Genomic DNA, 22,912 nt, shown 5'->3' with positions numbered 1-22,912 from the left:
GAATGTTTGACAGCTATATGCCTCATGAAATTATTAGCTTAATCTAGTTCTCTAATTGTATTGCAATGCATTGCCAGTGTTATCAATACATTGCATTTTGGAGAAAACTTCTCTTTCAAAATCATTTTTGCCTGCACATTGAATATCTTGCAGTGGTTTGGTGCATTCAGCATTAGACTATCGAGGCCACAGCAATTATACAGTAATACAGAAAAAAAAGAACAAGAACAGTGACAGCGGCAAGGTCGGATAACAAAAAGGGCAGTTCTTCGATTTTTAGGGACTTGGGCTAAATGTTGGTTTGTTGTATCCTCAACATATTGGCGCAACCGACTCCGGGGGATGGACCATGAATCGGATGGTGCCTTAATCACTTAGCGAGGGAAGGCTCGAAAATGAATTGATTAGCCATTACAAGTAATAATTTAAACTATTACCAAAAGAAATATGTATTACAAGATGATAAATGCCCACTAGAAGTAAAGTTCCAAAACTATTCAATACATTTCACTAGAATGCCAAGGTTATAACCCCAGCACGACCAATAAAGGCACCCGCCTCGCAAAGGCTTTGGGATTCGCACAGATAGAAGTATAAAATGGTCACCGATTTAAAGAGACATTTACAGAATTTTGGTCGGAAAAAAAAGGAGAGTGACAGAACTGTAGTTGTAAAGGTGTATGCATTAGTATATCAGAAATCGAGGCTTAAATGAAGAAACTTTAGCAAGAGAATGCCAGAAATGCTAGACATCAACAGATATGTTAAAACCTGATCAGGACTAACAGGCTAGACAATCATTGCCCATTTCAGAGAGACCAATAGAAATAACCATCCCCACAGAGCTGCACTCAAACTTTACAGGCCAGTGAACTACTCTGTATGTGTACTCCAATACATTTCTAAAGTGGCACAATCATGTATCACAAGCAATGCTATCAATCAGATATCATACAAGGCTTCTACTCAGTTTCATTCCCCACTAGTACCAATACAGAACAGCAGGCATAACAGCACATTCAGAATGACCGCAGAGTGGCAAACACTGCAACCCCTACACAAGAGAAAGCAACAAAAGAGTAAAAACAAATTGAAGAAACTGCACTGGCAATGTGCATGGTAGCTCCTTTGTCTAATGACAGGACACCTTGGGATTTGGCTTTAAAAGCAAGGCAGCACAACTTCATTCATTTTTTAGTTTCAAGTTTTTCACTAAAATGATATTCAGGGAGAGGACAGCACAAGTTATCTCCATTTTCTCTAGATAGTAAGATTACGATTTATGAAATGTTGGGACTCTGCAATACATGCACAATATGCATTATTTAGTTTAACCACGACATTTCTTTTACATTTGCCGATTTATGAAATGTTGGTACTCTGCAATACATGCACAATATGCATTATTTAGTTTAACCACGACACAATTTTTACATTTGCACTTGATGGCATAGCAAGTCCTTGCTCATGCACACAATTATAAAGAAGCATCCACTACAGTTGCAAAAAAACTAAACATACTTTGATCCAATGATAAGACACAAGACAGTTCAATTTTTGCTTTTTTATTGTTTATGTACTTTGTATAGAAGATTTAAATTACACAACACCACAATCACTATGTAACAAGCAAACAGAACTGACACATCTATAGATACAGAATTACATGGAGAAAAAAAAAAATGAAAATGGCCTAAAATGCTTTTTTTCATTTTTGCTGCCACACAAAGCTCACTTGATGTGAGCTACCATTCAATGTTCGCTATATAAAAGCTTGTGAACGGTAACCCCCCCCCCTCCCCCTCCTGCCCAGACAACAGCCACCAGAAAAGAAAGCAGCTTAACACTGACCACAGACACATATCGAAGCAACAGAAGAGACTGTTGCACTTCGTTTTATTCCACAAAAAACTTGTTTACTGCTCGTGCCATTTCAATCATCAGTGCTTACAGTTCAGCATTAATCGTCAGCAGTAAAAACACTCTCTCGTGTAGAGACACCATTCGCATGCATACAGGGGTAGAATGGAAATGCCACACACAATTCAATCTGTGCAAACAGCACGCACACTGGCCACAGTGTAAGGTTCCTGATGTTCTTGGTTACAAGCACACAATTCAATAAATGGACATAAGAACTGCACATAACTCATGCCGAATGGCCAGTTTTCTGTACTTGTATTCTTGGGGACACAATCTCTACTAGGCCCCTCCTGCCCAGACAACAGCCACCAGAAAAGAAAGCAGCTCAACACTGACCACAGACACATATCGAAGCAACAGAAGACACTGTTGCACTTCGTTTTATTCCACAAAAAACTTGTTTACTGCTCGTGCCATTTCAATCTTCAGTGCTTACAGTTCAGCATTAATCGTCAGCAGTAAAAACACTCTCTCGTGTCGAGACACCATTCGCATGCATACAGGGGTAGAATGGAAGTGCCACACACAATTCAATCTGTGCAAACAGCACGCACACTGGCCACAGTGTAAGGTTCCCGATGTTCTTGGTTACAAGCACACAATTCAATAAATGGACACAAGAACTGCACATAACTTATGCCAAACGGCCAGTTTTCTGTACTTGTATTCTTGGGGACACAATCTCTACTTGGCAGATACCATTTTGGTAAGCCAGTAAAAGGGAGGTGCCATTGCAATGACCTCTAACATAAGTAGATATAAAAAGGGACATGGGATGTTGAAGGCGGGGCAAGCATAGGTAAAAGAAGCTCTGTCCAGCCAGATTTCTTCATTTTTTTGGCAATTGCTTCAATAGTCAAAGCAGCCACTATTTTCTCACAATATTGCAATATACAAATCATGATTATGCTAAAAAACAAAACATATGATTTAAGTTAAAAAATGGGTATAACATTAAAAAATAAACTCTATATACACATGCTAAAACAGACATGTTTGTGCAAAAGGAATCTCACTTTCATTTTCGCCCTAGAATAGATGCATGATGCACCAGGCATTATGTATGTAATATATATATATATATATATATATATATAAGAAAAGGAAAGTGACAAAGACATAGCAGAGGCTGACTCATGCACACACCACTGGCATCACAACAAGCCTGATGTGGATTCCCGCTGAGGAATGAGGGGGCGAAAAAAAAAAAAAAGCTTTGGTGGTGGAAACTGGAAAGGAGGAGGAGCGTGCACAGTGCAATAATTATTGTCGTAGCAACCACTACTTGGCTATCTAAGCTTATGTGGCATAGCGCTTCGTCCACAATCGGGCAATGCGGTCATGCTCTTCCCTCTGCTGCATGAACTGTGTGGCGATGCTGCCCACCAGAGGGTCCGCTGAAAATTGAAAACATTTCAAATCAGGCTAACCGAACTTTGATACTTTGTATCATGACTGAAGTGCATCATTGTATCTGCTGACTACTTTCATACTTTGTTTCGGATAGTTCTTAAAGGAGAACTTGTGAACGCTTTAATCATATAATATTGCCATTGTCAAATGTTATTGATGGGCCTGTAATAGGTAGGGTGGTTCATTTTCTAAAACAGGTAGCTCCCTCATTTTAAAAATATATAGCACAAACACTTGAAGCAAATACAAACAAAACAGTGTTTTTCTTCTAGTGTCAGTGTTTGTGCACACGACATATCCTGTCAAAATCTACAAGTACCAACTAGCCCAAGGAAGCTGCTTCAAGCGACATATGTGATGATGTCATACACTGCTGCACTGTAATCTATGGCATGAGAAAAGAGAAACTGACTATGTGATTTGGCTATAAAATGTACCGCGCTAGCATCTGGAAACTTGGCACTAATGATTTATTTGAGTGCGAGAGGATCGTTTTGTTTTTGACTGCCTACTCGGGACGGTAGCAACATAGAATACGATGTCACAAAGACCCGGATGCCTGCACTTGAAGGAATGGTACAAGGACTGGCTAAAAATGAGGAAGACACATTTTCAGGAAAGCTAAGGGACTTGGAATCGCAGAGTTTGGCAAATATATCAATGCACCAACAAAAACATACAATGAAAATTTTATTCAGATGAGTGGACGTTCAAAAGTCACTGGGGTTGCTGTTTAAGGGTCAGACACTAGGTCAGTTAAGACTAAAAGAGAGACCCTGCTTTGGACATAAATTTTGCTTACTCTAACCATGATGCCTTTGGGGAAAAACTTCGTTGGGAATTCTTTTCCTTTTCGAAACAACTTACGGGGGTAGGATCCGCCCGTCCGCGGTCACACGAAGCATCACGGTGCAGCGTTGGCGCTCAGCACCGGTGGTCCGCACGACGACACTCTTCTTGCCTTTTACTTCGACTGTGTAGCTCTCGGGAGAGTCAAACCACACAGGAGTTTGATCAGCGTTCGCTATTTGGGACAACAGATATTTGTGCTGATGGCGCAGGCCGATGACATGCTTGTGAAAACTAAGCACCTTATCGGTATAGTCTTCTGGCAGCCGCTGGCACAGCGTGGTCCTTCGCTGAAAGGAGAGTCCCTTCCTTTTTCAGAAACCTTCGCACCCAGCCAGCACTAGCCTTGAAATCCCCGGCCTGTATATTTTTCGCACGTGCCAAGGCTAGTGCCTTCATGCGCAGCATGTCCTTAGTGAGCGCAAAACCATCGTTCCGCACCTCAGTCACGTAGCGGAGCAACTCCTCTTCCAAATCAAGATACTTGCACTGTTTTCCTCGGAAAGCGCGCTTTTTGATGTTGGTGTTCTGCAAGGCTTTCTCCTGAGCGCACCAACGTCGAACACACTTCTCGTCAACATAGAATTTTCTGCCGGCGGCCCGTTTCTCGTGCTCGAGAGCAAACTCGATCACCTTCAACTTATAGCCAGCTGTATAGCTATTCAGCTGCTTGCCCATCGTGCCAAAACGTAAACGTCCCACAGAAAACTAGCTAGAGTCCCAGAGTCATTCAACGGTGCACAAATCTCCAGCACATGCCAGGCTGAACAGCACAATAACCGAACAACGCACAAATACCAAAGTTGGTGATGCTAATGCCGATATGGATAGCACGTTTGTAGAGAAGTGTTAGAAGTTAAAGATAAAATCCCGCTTTAACCTTTAGTTGGCGGGAACACTACTGAAAAAACTTAAAAATTTTAGCCAACTTCATGAACATATTAGCATGAAGAAAACCAACAAATTATTCTAATGACGTAATATATGCTGATGATAAGTGCGTTCACTAACGCCATCTACTGACAACGCCTAGTAGCTCACACGCGCGCGCATTTTGAATAAGTATGGGTCAAGGTAAGTGCGGATGCGGCCCTTACACGCAACTTTTTTTTTTAATATGTGCTTCTTAAAAACAGGATGCGGCCCTTACACGGGTGCGGCCCTTACATGCGTGTATACGGTAACCTCCAAGATAAGTTTTTTTTTAAGCACCAATCTCCCAGCCTTTGAAAATCCTTCGTAGTTGTCGCTATTAGACCACAGATGGTATGACCAGCACACAGAAAATCGGGTGCATCGTAGCTTCCCCCAGCCTTCTCTGCAGTCTGTCTCGGGCGTGCGTCGTGCACCTCGGTTGTTGGTGCTGGGAGTAGCTTCCGACTGTCGCGATTCTTTGTGTTGGTGTTAGGCCTCGGCTAACGTTTGTTGCGGTAGCGCCGGTAGTAGCTTCCCGTCTGTCACGATTCTGCTGCTCCGACTCGATGGTGTGTGCCCGCGGCAAATATCGTGCCAAAACACTTCCTTCCAGCAAACATGACAAGCTGGCCTTCCTTCCAGCAAACACGACAGCGGTACTGCAGCCCATGGACCAGGGTATAATTAGAAATTTAAAATCATTTTATCCGCGTCATATGTTGGAACAAATTATTTTGTGCAATAACTACCAAGTGACGCTCTTAAGTGCACTACACATGCTTGTGCGTGCTTGGGAGCAAGTGACCGCGCTTACGATAGCAAATTGCTTTCGCCACTGTGGCTTCAGCACCGAAGCTCTGCAATCTGACGAGCCACCAGTGCTCGAACACGGCGTCACCGCCCCCATGGCAGACATTTTGGAAGACGTCTGCTTTGCGGACTACATCGATGTGGACTCAAGTGCAGTGATGTGTGGTGCACTCACGGATGGCGACATAATATGTCAAGTGAGAAGTGCAGAACCTGTCGCTGCCAGTGACAATGATGAGGACGAAGCACCAGTGCGGCCCTTTGCTGCTGAAGTCATGGCCTGATTGAATGCCACCAGTCTTTTCTTAAGTTTTGAAGAAGGCTGAGAAGAGGCCTTCCGCCAAATTCGCTCGTTAGAGCAAAAAGCGCTGGCTGTCGCCTTCAAGGAAAGAAGGCATACCGCGATAAATTGTTATGCCCTACTCGCAGTGTACTATTGTTCTCTACTTTCGTTAGTTCGAACATTCGTTAATTCAAACTGAGGCAGCTTCCCCCTGTGATATGAATTAACGAGCTTTTACTGTGCTGCTAATTGAGTAAATTTTGTAATCCCATTTTGAACCAGAGGTCCCCTGCAGCCATGTGTTTTCGGACCTCCTCCTGTATGTATACTTTATATGCTGTTCCTTTTTCTGTACTAATAACTGAAAAGTAAAGTTGAAATTCGAAGACATCTTTGAGCAGATTACAGTCAGATAGACGTCTGTAAACAGGCAATAATGCCTCTGCGACGTCTTTGGGCAAGCTGTACCAGTGTTTAGGCTCATGAATACCCTTGGCCTTAGCGGCATTGTGTTGGCACCATGACCGCTTACTTGTGGGGCACAAACTGTGGTTCGAGCACTCGTCAGTAGATGTAACGTGATGATACGTGGCCATCACAGCTCGCTGCATTTCATCCAGATTTCCTTGATGTGACTTGAGTGCACGGCCATAGTACATTCTCAATCTGGTGATGAGATCCACAGTGAGTCGCCCCTTCCCTCCCAGAATGCGGCCTTCAATTTTTCGCCTTTGAGCTAAGTTCCTCAAAAATGTCCCTATTCACTTTTGCCCATAGTTTATGCAGTCTTCTTTTCTACGTCAATGAAACCATAAACTTTGGCCTCCTTTATTACATTGTGTGTTCTGCTGTCGCCATCACACAAAACTGTCGTATATCAAAGATTGCACCGCTCAAGGGACCCCTGAAAAAGGATGAGGCCTTCCTCGACCTCCATTTGATCAGAATTACAACTGGTGTTTTTCTGGCAGCGGTGAGAACCTTTCCATTGCTCATAGCTCTCGCTATCGGGTTTCTGTCCCACCTTGCAGCCCAAACAAAAATTTGAAAGCACGGCGTAGTCCAGAACATAATCAATAAAAGGTTCAATAACAGCTCCAACGCTAATGTGCGAAAAATGACCGAGTCATCCAGCTTTCATCAGAGCACAATGCAATGTTACCACGGTGTCCAAAACAAGTCCACAAAGAGTGATGGCACTTTTTATGTGCACTGCCACATAGCATCCTCAGCTGCTCGCGTAGCAGCGGGCTTCAGCCATTTTTCAGATGCCGCTGAAAAGTCTTCTTATGCATTGCTCGACAGCACAGCCCTATAGCAAAAAATATGTCGTTCATTGCAGACTGGCTGTTACTAGTGGAAAGCATTGGGCGTCTCACAAGCATGTTTACCGCAAATAGTCTCAATATTACCTAACGCTCCACTTGACGCCAGCTCCAAGCATCCCCAATGTCGCTGCAGTTGCTGCACATCACGTGTAGCTTCACTGCCAAACCGTACTCACGATCGCCGTGGATTAGCTTGACTTTTCCACGGCAGATGAGACAATGCATAGCTTGAAGAACGAGATCATTGACAGTGTCGAGGTCAATGACAGTGTACGGAGCTGCATCTTCCGTCGCTAAAGTCCCTGTGCCGCTTAGTCGGCTGAAGTTTTCAATCTTCCATGTGGTCGCTGGTGTTGATCTAAGCTGTTAGAGCACTGCTTACTCTCGTGCATGCGCCTCCCGCACTTCTTCGGTCACGAGTGCAGAATTTAATCTCACATAACAAGCGTGGCTTGTAAATCGCGCGACTGGAGTCTATGCACTATCGGCGTCAGTGGTGTGGCCTGGCGATGCTCTGTGAACGGATGTTTGCGACGATGCCGCGTTCTTTGCACGCACTTTTCCCCTTTTTCGCACTGCCATGCATGATAAACTTTGTGCGCAAAGTCGAGCACAATGGCTGTAGGCACATGTCTCAGTCACCATGGCAGCGCACGGTGGCGGCACGGCACTTGGACCAACCAGATGACAGAATTCTGATCACGTGCCTCATTTGACGAATGGCAATGCGCCAAAGTTCTGTTTTTTTTTTTTGCGAGTGCCTTTTCTCACCTCACGGCAACGCACAGGGTTGCCAAATGAACTAAAAAAAAAAAAGCCTAAAAACCGAGCTATGAAGACGAAAATGGCGCCGATGAAGCGTACCATGCCAAAGTGGCACGCGATGAAAATGCCGGGTGTTTGTGCCCATTTTAAAAGAAAACACTCACAGTATCTTTAAATCGCGATAATTGAAAATTTGTGCAAAATTGTGAAACCAAATTTTGTAAAAAGGTGCAGAAACACGTCAGGAAGGTGAAAATAGAGAGAACGAAAATTCGATTTTGGGGCAGATTTTCATCTCGAATTTTCATCAAAATGTCATTTTCATAAATTTCTTAGTGGTATCAAGCCCAAACCTCATAAGCGCGAAAATGCACGTGACAGCGACGCGACGTAGATTGTCTTCGCGCGATCAGTCGCTAGCGCAGGCTAACCTCATTTACGCGATGGCTTCGGCGAGAAAACTTCACTGTTGCTGGCATGAGGCAGTCTACTCGCACCAAGAAAACCGCGTAGTGAGCGGTATGCAATTTAAAAATACGATATATTGTTGTGTAATAAAACGGAAAGTGTTTATGAATGCCTTGCAGCACTTTTTTTATATGCACATGCCTAAACATTGCGTTATTTCTTGTTGCGCATACGTGACTCGGGCAGGGTCACGTACACCTATGTAGTCTGTCTTTTCCGGTTTTTCGCTATTGACTGCTTGAGCCCAGCACTTCCGGGCGATGAGCGACGGTTTCCAAATCTGGAGAACCGAGCGATGGCGCAAAAACGAGCACGCGACACGTCGCGCGAACGCCCTGTTTCGTCGCTCATAGCATTGCTCGTCGCTGTCGCGTGCATTTTCCCGCTTATGAGGTTTGCTCTTAACTCACTGATTAATGATTTCCGGAAGTCAAACTTTTAATTTTCAGATTATGAGTCCAACTCAAGACCAATACATCAATGTGACATTACAGACTTGAACTTATGCCCAAGCCATTAACACTCGCTGAAAATTCATTAATATTGCTGATGGTTATTCTACAATACAATGTACTTCACATTTAACAAAAAAAAAAAGCAATACAGTATACACTGTCATCCATTGACAGTAAACTGGTGCACGAGAATACAGTGTACACAGTCGAAATCCATTCACAGCAAGCTGGTGCAAGAACTTCAATGTGTCGTGGCCACTCTTTTTTCAGTCTTGCATGCTTCTTTACCCCCTTCCCACAAAAAAAAAAAAAAAAAGTGCAAAAGAAGTGCTGTCACTGATGACAACACGGTTCAACACTACAGTTCAGGCCGCATCGCGATGCAATGGCGCTCCGAGATTTCCCCAGAGTTTGAAACAGACTGTACATTAGCAGCAACTAGACACAAGTTTAACACCCCGTTTTCAGAACGAAAGCACTGCTAAGCCTGTGGGCTAGTTGAGATGACTGCAGATAGCTACTTACCTGGGTTGCAGTCCGTGAGTAGAGAGCATATTGAGAGTAAAACTTTGGAAATTGTAAGCGCTGGGCTCCAGTTATCCTTGAGGATATCTAGACATATAACTCCTTGGCTATTGATGTTGCAGTGATAGATGCGGGTGCGAAAAGTAACCTGCAGAAAGTTTAGAGAAATTGCCTTAACCCAGGCAACTCGGTCACCAACACATGCAACACCAGTTGAAAACAGTATAGGACGAATGTTGATCGTCATAAAAAAGGAGTACAGCAGTATGCTTGTGAATGAGACCACTTTGTATTGAATAAATATACAAAGCATCTGATGCTCTTCAAGGGTATAAAATGCATGAAAAGCAAGATAACTTTGCTGTACTGCAAAGCCTCGCCTCTCCCTCCACCAACTATGTAGAGCCAGCTAGATGGCAGATGCACTTTTGCAATGCGAGCTTATCGCAGGAATTCATTAAACAGAGCCATGCGTTGACTCCGATTGCTTTATAAGAAGACAAAAAAAAATGATTGTGTAAATGTTTAAAATAAAAAGCAATTGTTCCAGATATGCTTCCACGCCATTTATCATGTCTTTTGCACATCACTTTTGTTGGTTAGAATTTAATTCACACTCAGCATGCATCCCTGTAAAACTTGAATTAAAGAGACTTTCTGTACACATAGTGAAGTAGGACCAAGAGATGAGACTCCCACTCATAGCCTCAAAAAGCGAGAAATCTCAAAAAGCATTGAAAAAAAAAAAAAAGCACAAGTGTAAATGAACTTTCAGTACCCACTCATTCTAAAATAAGCAAACTTGTGATTCTGAATGAAAACATCCGAGTAAGCACATTACTACTGTCTTGGCATGAAATCGCGTCAAATTCCACAGTATGCCTTGCAGTTGTCTTAAAGGGCCCGTAAACCACCCAGAGATCGCAATTCAGTTATGGTGAGGAAACTGTGCTTGAGTGTACGATGAACACGGAGCCGTGAAAATTTTTCGAAACGGTGCAGTAATAGCGGAGTTGACGCGTTTCATTATAGAAACCGTGACGACCACATCTTTCAGTCTCTCCTGCGCTTCCCTCTGCTGGTATCCTCTCTCACGCCGCTTTGCCCTCTTGCCAAGAGCCCCTCCCAATCTCGCGTGGCATACGACATCACTGACGCACTGCTTGAAACACCACCTACTTCTGGTTGCTGTGACTCAGTTGCGTGCTTGTTGGTGAACTGTGGCTGCTGTAATCGTGCTGGTATGGAACCTGCATTGCGTGCACACCTTCTAAAGATTGCCAACACGATAGACCCGTATGGGGACACGCCGTGCCCCGCACGTGTTACACGCACGCGGGCAACACGACGAACAACAATAATTTGCGCGGACAGCTGCTTGTGGCGAATTACCCTTTGCGACAGCAAATCCTTTTGTCGTCGCTCAAAAATCGCATGCATATGATTGGGCTTTTTCGTATTCGCAGGAAGCAACCGTCGGTTGGCGCGAGCAGTTTCGTGACCTTCGCTCGCTGTGTGCTTTTCAGCTGCGATGTCTTTACCCTCGCATCATTCGTGAACCCCGCTGTGGTGCACAGATAAAAAATACAGGGGATGTGTTGCACACAGATGAAAAGAAAAACAATATGGCATGCGGCACCGAGCAAGGGGAGGGGGGGAAAGAGGCAGCGACCCTAAGTGGCCGAGGTGGTCGGCAAAATAATAAAAAAAAACAAGAGAGATTAAACGAGTGAGGAGGCGCCAGGTGCCGGTTAGCGGGACTGTAGCAGATGAATTTAGGGGGTGCGTTTATTACGCGGGAAAAAAAATTCTTTGCATGACTGAAGTTGGGGGTGCGTTTATTATGCGAGTGCATTCATTATGCGAGTAAATACGGTATTTTCCCATCACTCATTTAGTTATGCTAATAAAAATATGTTCAATACTATTAATTAATGTGAATAGATACATCAACAGGACAGAAAGTTATATTTAATGCAAAGAAGAATGTATAAAGATTGAACAGCTGCAAGTAGTTTTCAAATCTAACAACTATAAGCAATTTAGGAGCCCATCAAAGAAGAAGTATTCAATTCAGAATCACACACACACACACACACACACACACACACACACATATTATATATATATATATAAACTGTAGCTATTCTAGAGTTTTTGATATTGTTGCACCAAGCAAGCAAAATGAATAAAAAGGTTGTTCTGAGAAAATCAAGAAAAGTGCAAACACTGATTTATTCACAAATACCCTCTTTTTTCAGCCACATGATTGCTGCACAATGTGCTGGGGCTTAGGGTCAGTCCCTTCAGTGTTGATTCAGTTGCTCTGTTGTTTCCTGCATTAAATCTTAGTATTGCCTCAGCCACAGCTGCTTGCACAGTAGAAAGCGAGGTATGATGCTCCTTTGGTGCAACTGAGTGGAGGCTCTCGTTGCTCTACGAAGCCATTGCTAACTGGTATCTGTCGAGAACTTTTTTTTTGTCGCTCAGGCGTTCATAAATAGCCAACAAGGCCTGACAAACATGAGGAGGCAGGCTATGGGGGTGTTTCAGTGCTGGCACGCCCCTAGACACTGCGGCATTTTGACGGCACAAGGAACTGGGACTTGGACAAAATTAATGAATCAACACAGCATCGTTTCAGGTTATGTGATGGTAGATTGCCATCACTGCCTCGTGCATAGCATCAGCATCTCCCTTGTGCGTTTTCAGTGCCCATCCGTAGTAAGAGCTCGGCCGTATAATGAGGTCTGCCATCAACTGACCTTTTTTTTGCCAAGGCTGTGAAGGCAAAGTTTTGCTTCTTGAAATGAGGTTGCGCAACGCTGTGCCCATATGTTTCTGAACATGGTTCACGCAGTCCTCCTTGTCAATTTTCACAAAACCGTAAGGTTTCTCTTGCAGAGCAAGGTAGGTCCTGCTGTCCCCATCACTAAGCACGCCAATGGAACAGAGACTGTGCTGCTCGAGGGACCGCTTGAACAAGATAAACGCTGCCTTCACTTCTATTTCCCCCGACTTTTTGTATTTTTGTGGCATTTGTGATCTTTTTTCCAACTTTCAAAAGAAAGATCACCTTCTTTTGAGCCCCTGCACAGAAATTGCTCAAGACAACATAGTCAAAGCAAAGCACCGTGACCAGTTCGATCACAGGGCCGACGCCGATGTCGGACTAATGCCCACGAACCATCCACGACCCATCGTACAACACCACGATGTTTCTGGGATTCCTGGGGCATAATTCTTAATAAACTTCACGAACTAAACGCGTGCATTCACTTGCCACATTACGGGACACACAAAAAGCTGTAGGAGCCAACTTTCCTTCGAGGTAACTTTGCCACATCTTCATGAAGAGGCTGCGAAAACTAACATTTAACATCGAGAATATATCGTTGACAGCTGTTTCACAGTTACCAATAGCTTGCATAGTGCAAGTGGTGAGATCATTCACAAAGAACGGGTCAGATTTACGTTTACCACAAATACGCGGCGAGCTCCACGCCCGCGACATGTCACCATAGTTCGTGCACATCAGGCGAACTTGATGGAGGTTGATAATCAGTCTGTATTCACGATCTTCTCTGATAATTTCTAGGTCCCCAGCACTGCACATTTTGAGTCTGTATTCACAATCGTCTCTGATGATTTCTAGGTCCCCAGCACTGCACATTTTGCACTTCAACTGTGCAAGCAAGGCCAAGCTCCCAACTGTAAACAGCTCCCTCAAAAGGCTCATGTGCGGCATCATCGCTGTCAGTCAGTAGATCTTGTTTCCTTTATGGGGTGGACGACAGCAGCTGCAGTTTATCTTCAGCTATTTTTTTTGCCCCCTTTAATTCTGAAAACTGCAGAGACTTCACATCGCGACACACGGGACCTTCAGGATCTCCGCACGATCATGGGCTTGTTAGGCCTAGGCTTATATCAGCGTCAGTCACAACAACTTCGGCATTCGGCTACATTACACTTCGCTTGCAGATGTCAAAAAGTGCTCACCGCATCTTTTTTGCATAGAATGCCTTTCCAGTGTGGACCTTCTTATAAACCATGGGTCTTAGCTGCATCAGTCACTTACTCATAGAAAACATGACAGCGCGGATGAGCGCCAAGCAGACTATGAAAAAAAAATTGTGCCAATTGTACGCAGAACTCAGGTCACATGCGCTAAAAAACAAATGAGAGATCGCATTGAGACTCCCTTTTTATTCTTTTCTTTTTTGTGTAGAATTTTTAAAGAGCCAATGCCAGTACAGAATTGCAGTTGGCGGGAAATTGAAGAAGACTGCTTTTTCAAATGACATCAAGATGTCCACGCTATAACGTCAGAAGCGGCAGCAGTGTTTTGTGAAAAAAGTGCCTTTATAGCTTCAACTTCGGCCGTAATTCTGCTGAATTGATAAAGTAAAGTTACGCTATGGCAAAAATATTAAATCAGCAGTTGAGAAAATTCATGTGACAGTGCAAAAATACCTTTACATCTCGAAATTGCGATTTTCCAAATATTTTTCACGTTTTTTTTTTGTCCAAAATACTTGTGCCCCCTTTGTCTCAACACATATGCAGTAACGCAGCAAATTACGTTACTGCAGCTAATATTCTTGATGCTCAAAGACCATGAAAAGGCGGTGCCATCCTGTGTTGGAAACTGATGTATGCGTAAAATAATATGCACTTGTGAAGCCATGTCCTTAAGGAAAAAAAAGTGGGTTGGGCTGGTGAGAAGATGGCCTGACATTAAACTAGAGAGAGCTAAAGTTGCCCCCTTTTTTATAATGGATGACCCCAAATTCACTGGTCAAGAGCTGGATTCAAAATTTCATATGATATTAATGCTGAGGTGGGCTTGCACTTTTTTGAAAACAAATACATACATTAACACACACACATAAATGAGGAACGTGGTATGCTCTGAAGCAATCACAGAGGCGTGCGTAGTATTTGAATTCACGAGTGTTGCCAACTAATCAGCTGCTTACCTTCAAATATTGCTCAGCATTTCACATGAGTCGCCTAGAAACTAATTGGTCATGTAAAAAAATCATATTGCACAACTTCTTTATTTTGTCATGATTAATTTGCCTGCATTTAATAAAGTGTACAAGTTTTGAATAATTTCTTCTAAGTAAATATCTGGTCATATTGGCAAATAATTTGTCATATTAAATCAGGATGAAGTGATGTCTACCAAGTATTGGACTGATGATCCTGATGTGTAAGACAGCACAATTCACAACTTCACCACTGGTGAACCCAGTATGAACAGCTAATCAACAGTGTAAAACAGAGAAAGAAGGGCGGGAAAATGCAATGTAATGTAACAGGATTACCTTGGGTGGTTTGAAAGGATACTCTGGGCTGAAGTGTATGTCCAAGAAGAAAATTCCACCTTCATACACTGATCCTGGGGGGCCAAGAATAGTTGATACCCATTCATAGAGGTTATCTCCCTTTGGTCCCGCACTATTGAACACAAAGACGCACAAAAACAGTACTTAGTGGTTTCATAAAGCATGACAACAGTAACAAACAATGCTAGATAACACAAAGCATGACAACAGCAGAACAAAAGAATTCAGAAATTTGTGGCACATATTTGAAGACCTGTTTTTTTAGCAACAGGGTGAATTGTACTACACTTCTAATAGAAATGAAACTAATGATGGCAAAACACTCATATTTCTAGCAACTTTCAATCAGTGTTGATTGTAAACCATCTATTGAAGTAATCAACAAATGGCCTCATTTTAAGAGTTCACTACCTCATTCATGCCTTGACACAAAATGTTTTTCAAATCTATGAAGTATAGGCGAAGTTGCAGGAGCTTGTCACAAGCCAAGTGCTTCCTTTCCTCTGTCATCCCGACAAGTATGCTGGAAGCTACACAGGGGGGTACGAAACTAAGTCAGCACATGCCCTGATCTCGAGTATTTTCTTTGAATGCTTTGGTCCACTTTTGGCTTAGGTTCCATGTCTACAGGTGGTGGCACCCTATGGAAGCTGCAATACCTACACAGCACAAGCATACAGAGGTAGCGCATTCTGAAGCAGTTTCAAGAGACTAAACACCAAACACCGACTGCCAAGGTGTTTAGCCGGCAAACATATTGATAGTTTTGGAAACTATGTGGATGATGCACACCAGCAAAGTACTATTACACGTTCAGTTTGCGACAGGTGACCAACTCAGGCACAACAGTGTAGTGTGCTTGGTGCAGCCTTGCATGAATGCAGGGGAAAACAACACTAAACAGACAATCAAATGAAATGTCAAGTTGAAATACATGTTTGATATTTTTGAAGATAGAGACTCACATACCTTTAATTCATTGACCTCAACATGAACAACTTAAAGGGCCAGTAAACAGGCTCTGCCTTTTTCTTTTTACACCCCCCAAACAAGCTCACCAATTCGTACAGAATATCGCGGCAATCACATTCGCCGAGTATTACAGCGCTGCATGCCGTAGAGACCCTCCATTAAAAAAAAACAACCTTGCACCTGTTTCCCTCGCCTGACCAATCTCCATTATATGTGCAGTCTGACAAAAGCTTGTACATTAACGTTACGCACCACTGAGCTCCTCGATTGCTTATTTTGTCTACGAAACGGCGCCTTGGCCATGCGGTGATGCAGTTTCAGCCGACCAGTCCACATTTTCACTTTTTGTGCTGCCCACTGTTGTATTATAGGGCACAAGACTCCGCAAGAACCGGTATTGCTAGAACAAAAGCCTTTGAAATAATAGGCATCTTACTAATTTACTGCGAAGGGAAAAGTGTTCCTCGCTCAAGTTTCCTGTCTGGGTCTAGAGAGCGAAATTCGTTACTATTGGTCCTAGACACACAATGTTTTCAGAGAATATTCAGCTTTGTATACAGATTTAAAATATTTAATTACATTTTTTTTACACCAATTCGTGACGCGTGTTCGATCCCGACCGCGGCGGCCATATTTCAAAGGAGGTGAAATGCCACAGAGGTCCATGTGCTGTGCTATGTAAGTGAATGTTAAAGAACAACCAGATCATCAAAATTTCTCGAGCCTTCCAGTTGGGCATTCCTATATATTGTGGTTTTGGGGATGTAAAACGTCGGGCATTAACAGGGCTAAAATAAGTCTAATAGGTTGGGTCCCTTTCCAAGTTAACAAATATGGTAGAGCCAGCTTTGAAGTAGTAAAAAAAAAGAGGTATGTTTGTTATTCACTTCCTTTATTTTTCCGTTATCCTTCCAGCACTACAAATCGAGCATTCCAGCATTTAAAGATCAAATTAAACACAGGTGTGTGTGCCGGGGGGGGGGGGGGGGGGGGGGTAAGGTTAGATGCTGGGCAACTAAAGAAAACTGGAAAATTTCAGTGGATCTAGCACATGACGCGGGAATCGAGTTCATGTAACGGTACATTTTGTGCATTGAGCAGAGCATTACGTTATATATACATATATGCTTTTGAGTTCAGTAGTTCATCAAATTGTGGGCTCACGAGGGACGTGGAATTCACTGGCACCTAAAGGCTAGCGCATTATCTTATCATTATGGCTGCACAGACTAAACCACATATCCAAGTTTTATATCGAGTGAACTGCATGCTATGGTACTTGCAACGCTTAAGTATAGAGTCATTGTAGTGTATGTGTAACACCTACTGCATTGTTATCAAAGCAGCTATAGCGAACACCGCAACCACAATCGACATTGCCCTGACATTACTACTAAAATCCTTTTCCGCAGAATCGTCAACCATCGTTGAGGCTTTGTGATAGGTCACTCCAGATGTATCTATCACAGAGCATTTTTCATTCTTTGCATCTATTAAAACTTGCTGAGAAACAAGTATGTGATGTCATTCTTTTAATGTTGATTTGATTTGTGGGGTTTAACGTCCCAAAACCACCATATGATTATGATAGACAGATAAAAGCAATCCTGCTCATTTTGACATTTCACCACATTAGCCTGCATGTCTAGCTGAGAAAAAAAAAACCGCCAAATGAGCTATATGCTTAATATACCAATTATTGTCGCACATATGAGATCAGAGCCAATAATTCTGCACACTAGTAGCACCCGGATTCTTTTCTGTTTTAGGACTTGCGAGTCGGTCAAACAGCAAACGTTTGCCATTCTCATTCTCTCAGTGTCATTTCAAAACAGGTTTTGAGCAATTACTAACGAAAATTGCTGTTTGGAGCAGTATGGGGCAGCAATCCTCTTTTGGAGCAGTTTGGAGCGGCACATCCATTGCTGTATTTGACGATTCTCAATATTTGTAACCAGTTCCATCGTGGACCTCTGCTCGGGCGACAACTCTGCAGTTTTCTTTTTCTAGCTTGTATTGCCGCATCAGTGCCATGACAGGACGCTTTCGCATTGCGGTGCTGATCATTTGTGAGGCAAGCTTTTGCAGTTGAGAGGTCTGGATTGATCGGAATTAGGTGTGAAATATCATATGAGCTTCTTTTGCCGTTATTGAAATGGCACACAGCATCAAATGAAGTAAATTCGGTTACTTACACGCTCACATACGTGTCCTTCAGTGTGAACAACACATGTGCCACACTACGCGTTCACCTGGTGAGAAGTTGACTTTTATGGACAGAAATGTGTTGACATTTTTGCTTGTATCTTTCGAAAAAATCTAAGTAGACAGAAACTTAGTGCAGCAAAATAATGGGCACGAATTGCACATTTGACATGACAAAAAAAAAAATCCATGAAGAAAAAAAAATGGCATTTTCCACTTGACTTCATACCTTAAGGCATTCTGTGAATGTGCTTTGGGGCTTGCTTGTGAGGGCACATTACTAACTACATTCGAAACGAAGATTAATTTCTAGACTGTAAAAATTACTGCTTACACAATGGTGACACTGAAATACCACAATCTCATCACTGCATGAACCTTTCATTCTCCAATGAGCGAGAATCAATTCATAAAACCACAAGACACATTCTCAAGTACACCCTTTTTCTGTCAGCCATTTCACAGATATATTCTACTAAATATTTCTGGAAGCTCCAGTACCACTGATTCCCTTGTAAAAACCATCCAATGTACAATTTACCCACAAATATTATGTACAGAATTTATTCCCGTAAACAACTTGCTCTTGTACACTCTCACTTGCACGGGCAAGACAGCCATGCAGAATATTCAACTGGGATAAACGGATGGAACATCCATGTCGCAGTGAACGTATGGTATGCTGCCACATGAATGCATGTGTACTAAAGGCAGTACATAGACACAGTAATTTCCAAACATGTTTGATTGCTATTCCTTGCTTCAACACTTTCTCGCACTGAATAAATGCAGACAATGCAACAGGCCCATAATTCTCAGCATTAGCATATGCATATGCACAAGTGGTGCTGTATCATACAGGTTGCAACAGTGGTTGCACCTTAGTGCAATATATGCGTAAATTGGACATCACTAAAAGAAAAAAAAAGATGTCATATGTTAAATTTCCACCAATGTCCAGTTTAATGCAGCCGTGCAAAACATTGAAATTAGGAAACTTGCACAAATAAGTGTACAAAAATCTATTGTGGTCAAAACCAACACCACCTCACTTACAATGAAGTGAATCGGGTCTGAAATTAAGTGAAACAAAATATGTGCACTTCACACAAATGAGGAAGTTACATCAAACAAGTAGAACTCAACTGTGAGAGACAGACAGTATATAAACAAAGCATAAACATGTATCATGCATAGCAGTTTTGGTTAATGATAAATAGCAAGGTCTTTTGCTAAATTATTCCCATGGTCAACACACCTATTTTTAAATTAAATGAAAGAAAAGTAACAAAAGCAACTAATGTTTGAAGTACATAGAATAGTAGTATATTCCAATGACAGACTGAGCAGTCATGCCTGTACACACACACAGCATTCAGTAGTAAGGATAGGTTTCCTTAGTTTTTTTTCTTTTTTGGTGGGGAGGGCAGAGGGGAACTCGGCCACCTTTTGTGCTCATTCATGCTTGCATCCGTATGTGGGTATGTATATACAAATATGCAAAATTGAAAATCTTTTTTTTCTTGAGGGGTGGGAGGGGTGAAACTCTTCCACCTGCCCTCCAAAAAAAAAAAAAAAAGCCCTGCAATGCAGCCTATAAATTGCAATGTGACCTCATGCTTTGCAACAGTTTTTTCAATTGTTTTCAAGCCCAAAAGATGTAAATGCCAATGCTGTAAAGTCTTCCTTCATATTTTGTTATGCTGCATAAAAAAAAAACAAGCAGAGAAGTAAATTTTTTGTTAGACAAGACCATATGAAGGTGGCACATAATTGCAACTACAAAATAAATTGGCAAGTTAAACATTAGTGTACTTAATAAATTACAGAAGTTTACCTTACAGAAGTGGGTATCTCACAAATAACTTTTACAATGAGTTCACCACAACTCACCTTTTTCTCATCAGCGTATGTCAGAATTATTTTACCCACTCGGTCAACAAAGCAATCCGAATAGTCAAAAGTATAACTGCTAAGTGTTTAGAGCGCAATTTCTTCACAGACACGGCTTAATTGCTCGAAAAAGGTCAATGATAATAAAATAACATTCTTCTGAGCTTAAAAAAGGGCTTGCATATATGAATGCAATCGAGGTTAAAAAATAGAGAAAACAAAGTAATGATTTAAGTGTTGAAAGCAAGATGCTATCAATTCATACACTTAAAAACAAAAAAAATCCATGCATACCTAATTAGATGATGATACGTGGGGTTTAACGTCCCAAAACTACCATATGCCTTTAACGTGCATCCAAATTTGAGCACACAGGCCTACACCATTTCTGCCTCCATCGGAAATGCAGCCACCGCAGCCGGGATTCGAACCCGCGGCCTGCGGGTCAGCAGCCCAGTACCTTAGCCACTAGACCACTGCGGCGGGGCATACCTAATTAGGGTAATGGCAGGAAACTTAAATTGCATAATTATAATGCACTGTATTCTAAGAACCAAGAAGGCTGGTTCAGACAGCTAGGACTTGCATAACACATATTTTAAAGGTATGGCATCAAAACAATATAAACTAGATGTTAATCACTACAATCAAACTATTTTATGAATACATGCACGATCGTAATTCCATGATGAGGTTCCTCACAGGAAGCACTGTCGAGCTTTGACTTTACATGACAGTAGCCTCCATTTCAACAGCAGTGTGTGACATGACAGTAGCCTCCATTTCAACAGCAGTGTGTGACATCGTAGCTCGTCGGTGCGTTCTAAACACAGCTCAACAAATGATTTTCACTTTAACCCGAAGTTCCTGTAATGCAGGCAGTTTCAAACCTAACTAAAATTTACCTTCAGTCAAACTTTTCCAGTTCAGTCACATGGCGAAGCTTTAATAATTGTCGGGGTTTAACGTCCCAAAACCACCATTTGAAAAGACGCCTAGCGAAGGGAAATTTCGACGACCTGGGCTTCTTAAACGTGCACCTGAATCTAAGCCCACGGGCCTCAAGCATTGTCGCTTTCATCAAAAATGCGGCCGGGATTCTATCCCGTGACCTGCGGGTCAGCAGCCGAGTGCCTTAGCCGCTAGACCACCACCGTGGCGGGTACGGCGAAGTTTTCGACTTATGCATAAAATTCAGGAGCAGTATTGCTCAATCTACGTCAACCTCAGCACGCTCGAATATGTGAGTATTACTTGGGCATGTGACATGTCATTCCCCATCGATCTTGCACGCAGAGTGGATATTTTATGCGCTACATGCGCAGTGTGCCTATTCGTTAGCCATCGCTAACAAACATCGTGCTTCACAATATTAAACCCAAATAATGATTAGAAAGACGAGAAATAACCTGCAATTAGGCGGTGGGTCCAATGTTATTTCCGCAAGCTCCTTCTGGATCCTGAGAAAAGAAACAGCGAAACAAACATTTAGCAGGCAGCCCATTGAAAGCGCGCAAATTAAAATTTACAATGTGGCCACACGGCAATATCCAACAACGCTCAGAAAAAAAACAAAAACAAAAGAAAACGTAAATAAATAAAAGAGACTTATGAAACCCAAATTCGTCGCGACGTGGGTGCCGCCTTAGTCCTAAGGACATTTGGCCAACTCACCTCTTGGCACTAGTGCTTAGAGCCTTTGACATCCTTAGGTTTGGTTTAGGTGCCTTTGGATCTTCTTGACACTTGTGTAACGCTGACGAGTAGCCACTAGAAGTGGAAGACTGGAGTTGAAGGCCTGGCCTGTGTTTGAACACCGGACATGTCACTCTCACAGAGGCATACAATCGCGAGATACACTACAAACCACGAGCACCCAAGCGGCCACAAGATACGGCAACGCTCCGAGAAAGATGCTACCGGGATGGGCAGGCTTCACAGCGTACGCCGACAATGGTAACATGGACTATACGGAAACATGAATTAGACCGATGAGAAGTACCTAAGTCCTAACAAAGACCTGAATGGAGAATAAACTTCTCCGGCCGATCCACACCCACCGTAAAAAGACGCGACAACGCCACATACGCTCTTCGCAAAGCGTTTCTAGTAATGAGAACGCAGCTGTAAGTAATTTCCTTTAACGTTGTACACGCGCAAAATTAAGCAAAAAGAAATCCCAACTTACAGAATGACGACCTCCCACCGACGAACAGCAGAACGGCGATCGCTGCACCCCTGTTGTGTTGGGCAGTGCGTGCTCTTCCACGCAACGACAGCACTCCCTGTAGCAGCTGCACAGTGGTTTCCTCATGATAATTACACTGCTATTTTTTTTTGTACAACTAATAAAATTCATTTCTACTTCCTTTAGAGAGCTACCAGTTTCTTTATATAATATTACCGAGAATCAGAATGCAGGAAACGTGGCGCTAAACTCAAATGAGAGTTGTCATCGAGTGGTGCTTGGCTAGATCAATGAACGGGATGTTTTTAAATGCGAAGCATTTCTTAACGAACTTCGGCGATTTTCGCCTTATATATGTATCTTTCTATCTCGCCGCCTACGACTTTTAGCTCTCCTGGCCGTTTCGATAATGGCATCTCTACCAAAATTGGTATGAAATAACATGACTGTATGATGAGCATGAGTGACTAGTCATAAGCTGGAAATCATGGCATGTATGACTTGAATGCCATGATTTACATTTCATTATCTTGGTGCTCTTGCGGTGATTTCGTTGACATGACATATTG

At 42.6% G+C, this 22,912-nt stretch overlaps 1 protein-coding gene across 3 annotated transcripts; it reads right to left on the bottom strand.

Moving 5' to 3' along the window:
- Window positions 1-1,549: 1,549 nt before the first annotated feature.
- Window positions 1,550-22,459, bottom strand: Ubc2 (ubiquitin conjugating enzyme 2). 3 transcript variants are annotated; one of them, XM_037427208.2, is made up of 6 exons: window positions 22,344-22,459; window positions 21,830-21,958; window positions 21,565-21,615; window positions 15,065-15,197; window positions 9,735-9,882; window positions 1,550-3,320 (listed from the first exon to the last, which is right to left on the bottom strand). In XM_037427208.2, exons 2-6 carry the CDS (start codon window positions 21,859-21,861, stop codon window positions 3,223-3,225), a joined length of 462 nt encoding a protein of 153 aa, XP_037283105.1. In that variant the 5' UTR covers window positions 21,862-21,958; window positions 22,344-22,459; the 3' UTR covers window positions 1,550-3,222. The 3 variants fall into 3 exon arrangements, with proteins under 3 accessions (XP_037283105.1, XP_075732974.1, XP_037283104.1); XM_075876859.1 differs by having other exon boundaries at window positions 21,830-21,925; window positions 22,344-22,382; XM_037427207.2 differs by lacking the exon at window positions 22,344-22,459 and adding an exon at window positions 22,216-22,256 and having other exon boundaries at window positions 21,830-21,925.
- Between the last annotated feature and the right edge of the window lie 453 nt (window positions 22,460-22,912).

This window comes from Rhipicephalus microplus, chromosome X (genome assembly GCF_043290135.1).
Source record: "Rhipicephalus microplus isolate Deutch F79 chromosome X, USDA_Rmic, whole genome shotgun sequence".
Lineage (NCBI taxonomy): Eukaryota > Metazoa > Arthropoda > Arachnida > Ixodida > Ixodidae > Rhipicephalus > Rhipicephalus microplus.
Note: the sequence above shows the minus strand (reverse complement) of the source record. Positions and strands in the feature narration are given on the sequence as shown.

Bases quoted from the DNA above. Each gene is read 5' to 3' on its own strand.
- Ubc2 (XM_037427207.2), bottom strand. From the start codon at position 22,241: ATGTGGCGTTGTCGCGTCTTTTTACG. The intron at 21,926-22,215 runs GTGGGTGTGGAT...TTCCACTTCTAG, and splicing joins CGTTGTCGCGTCTTTTTACG to TGGCTACTCGTCAGCGTTAC. The intron at 3,321-9,734 runs GTAAGTAGCTAT...TTCAATTTTCAG, and splicing joins ACTCACGGACTGCAACCCAG to CGGACCCTCTGGTGGGCAGC.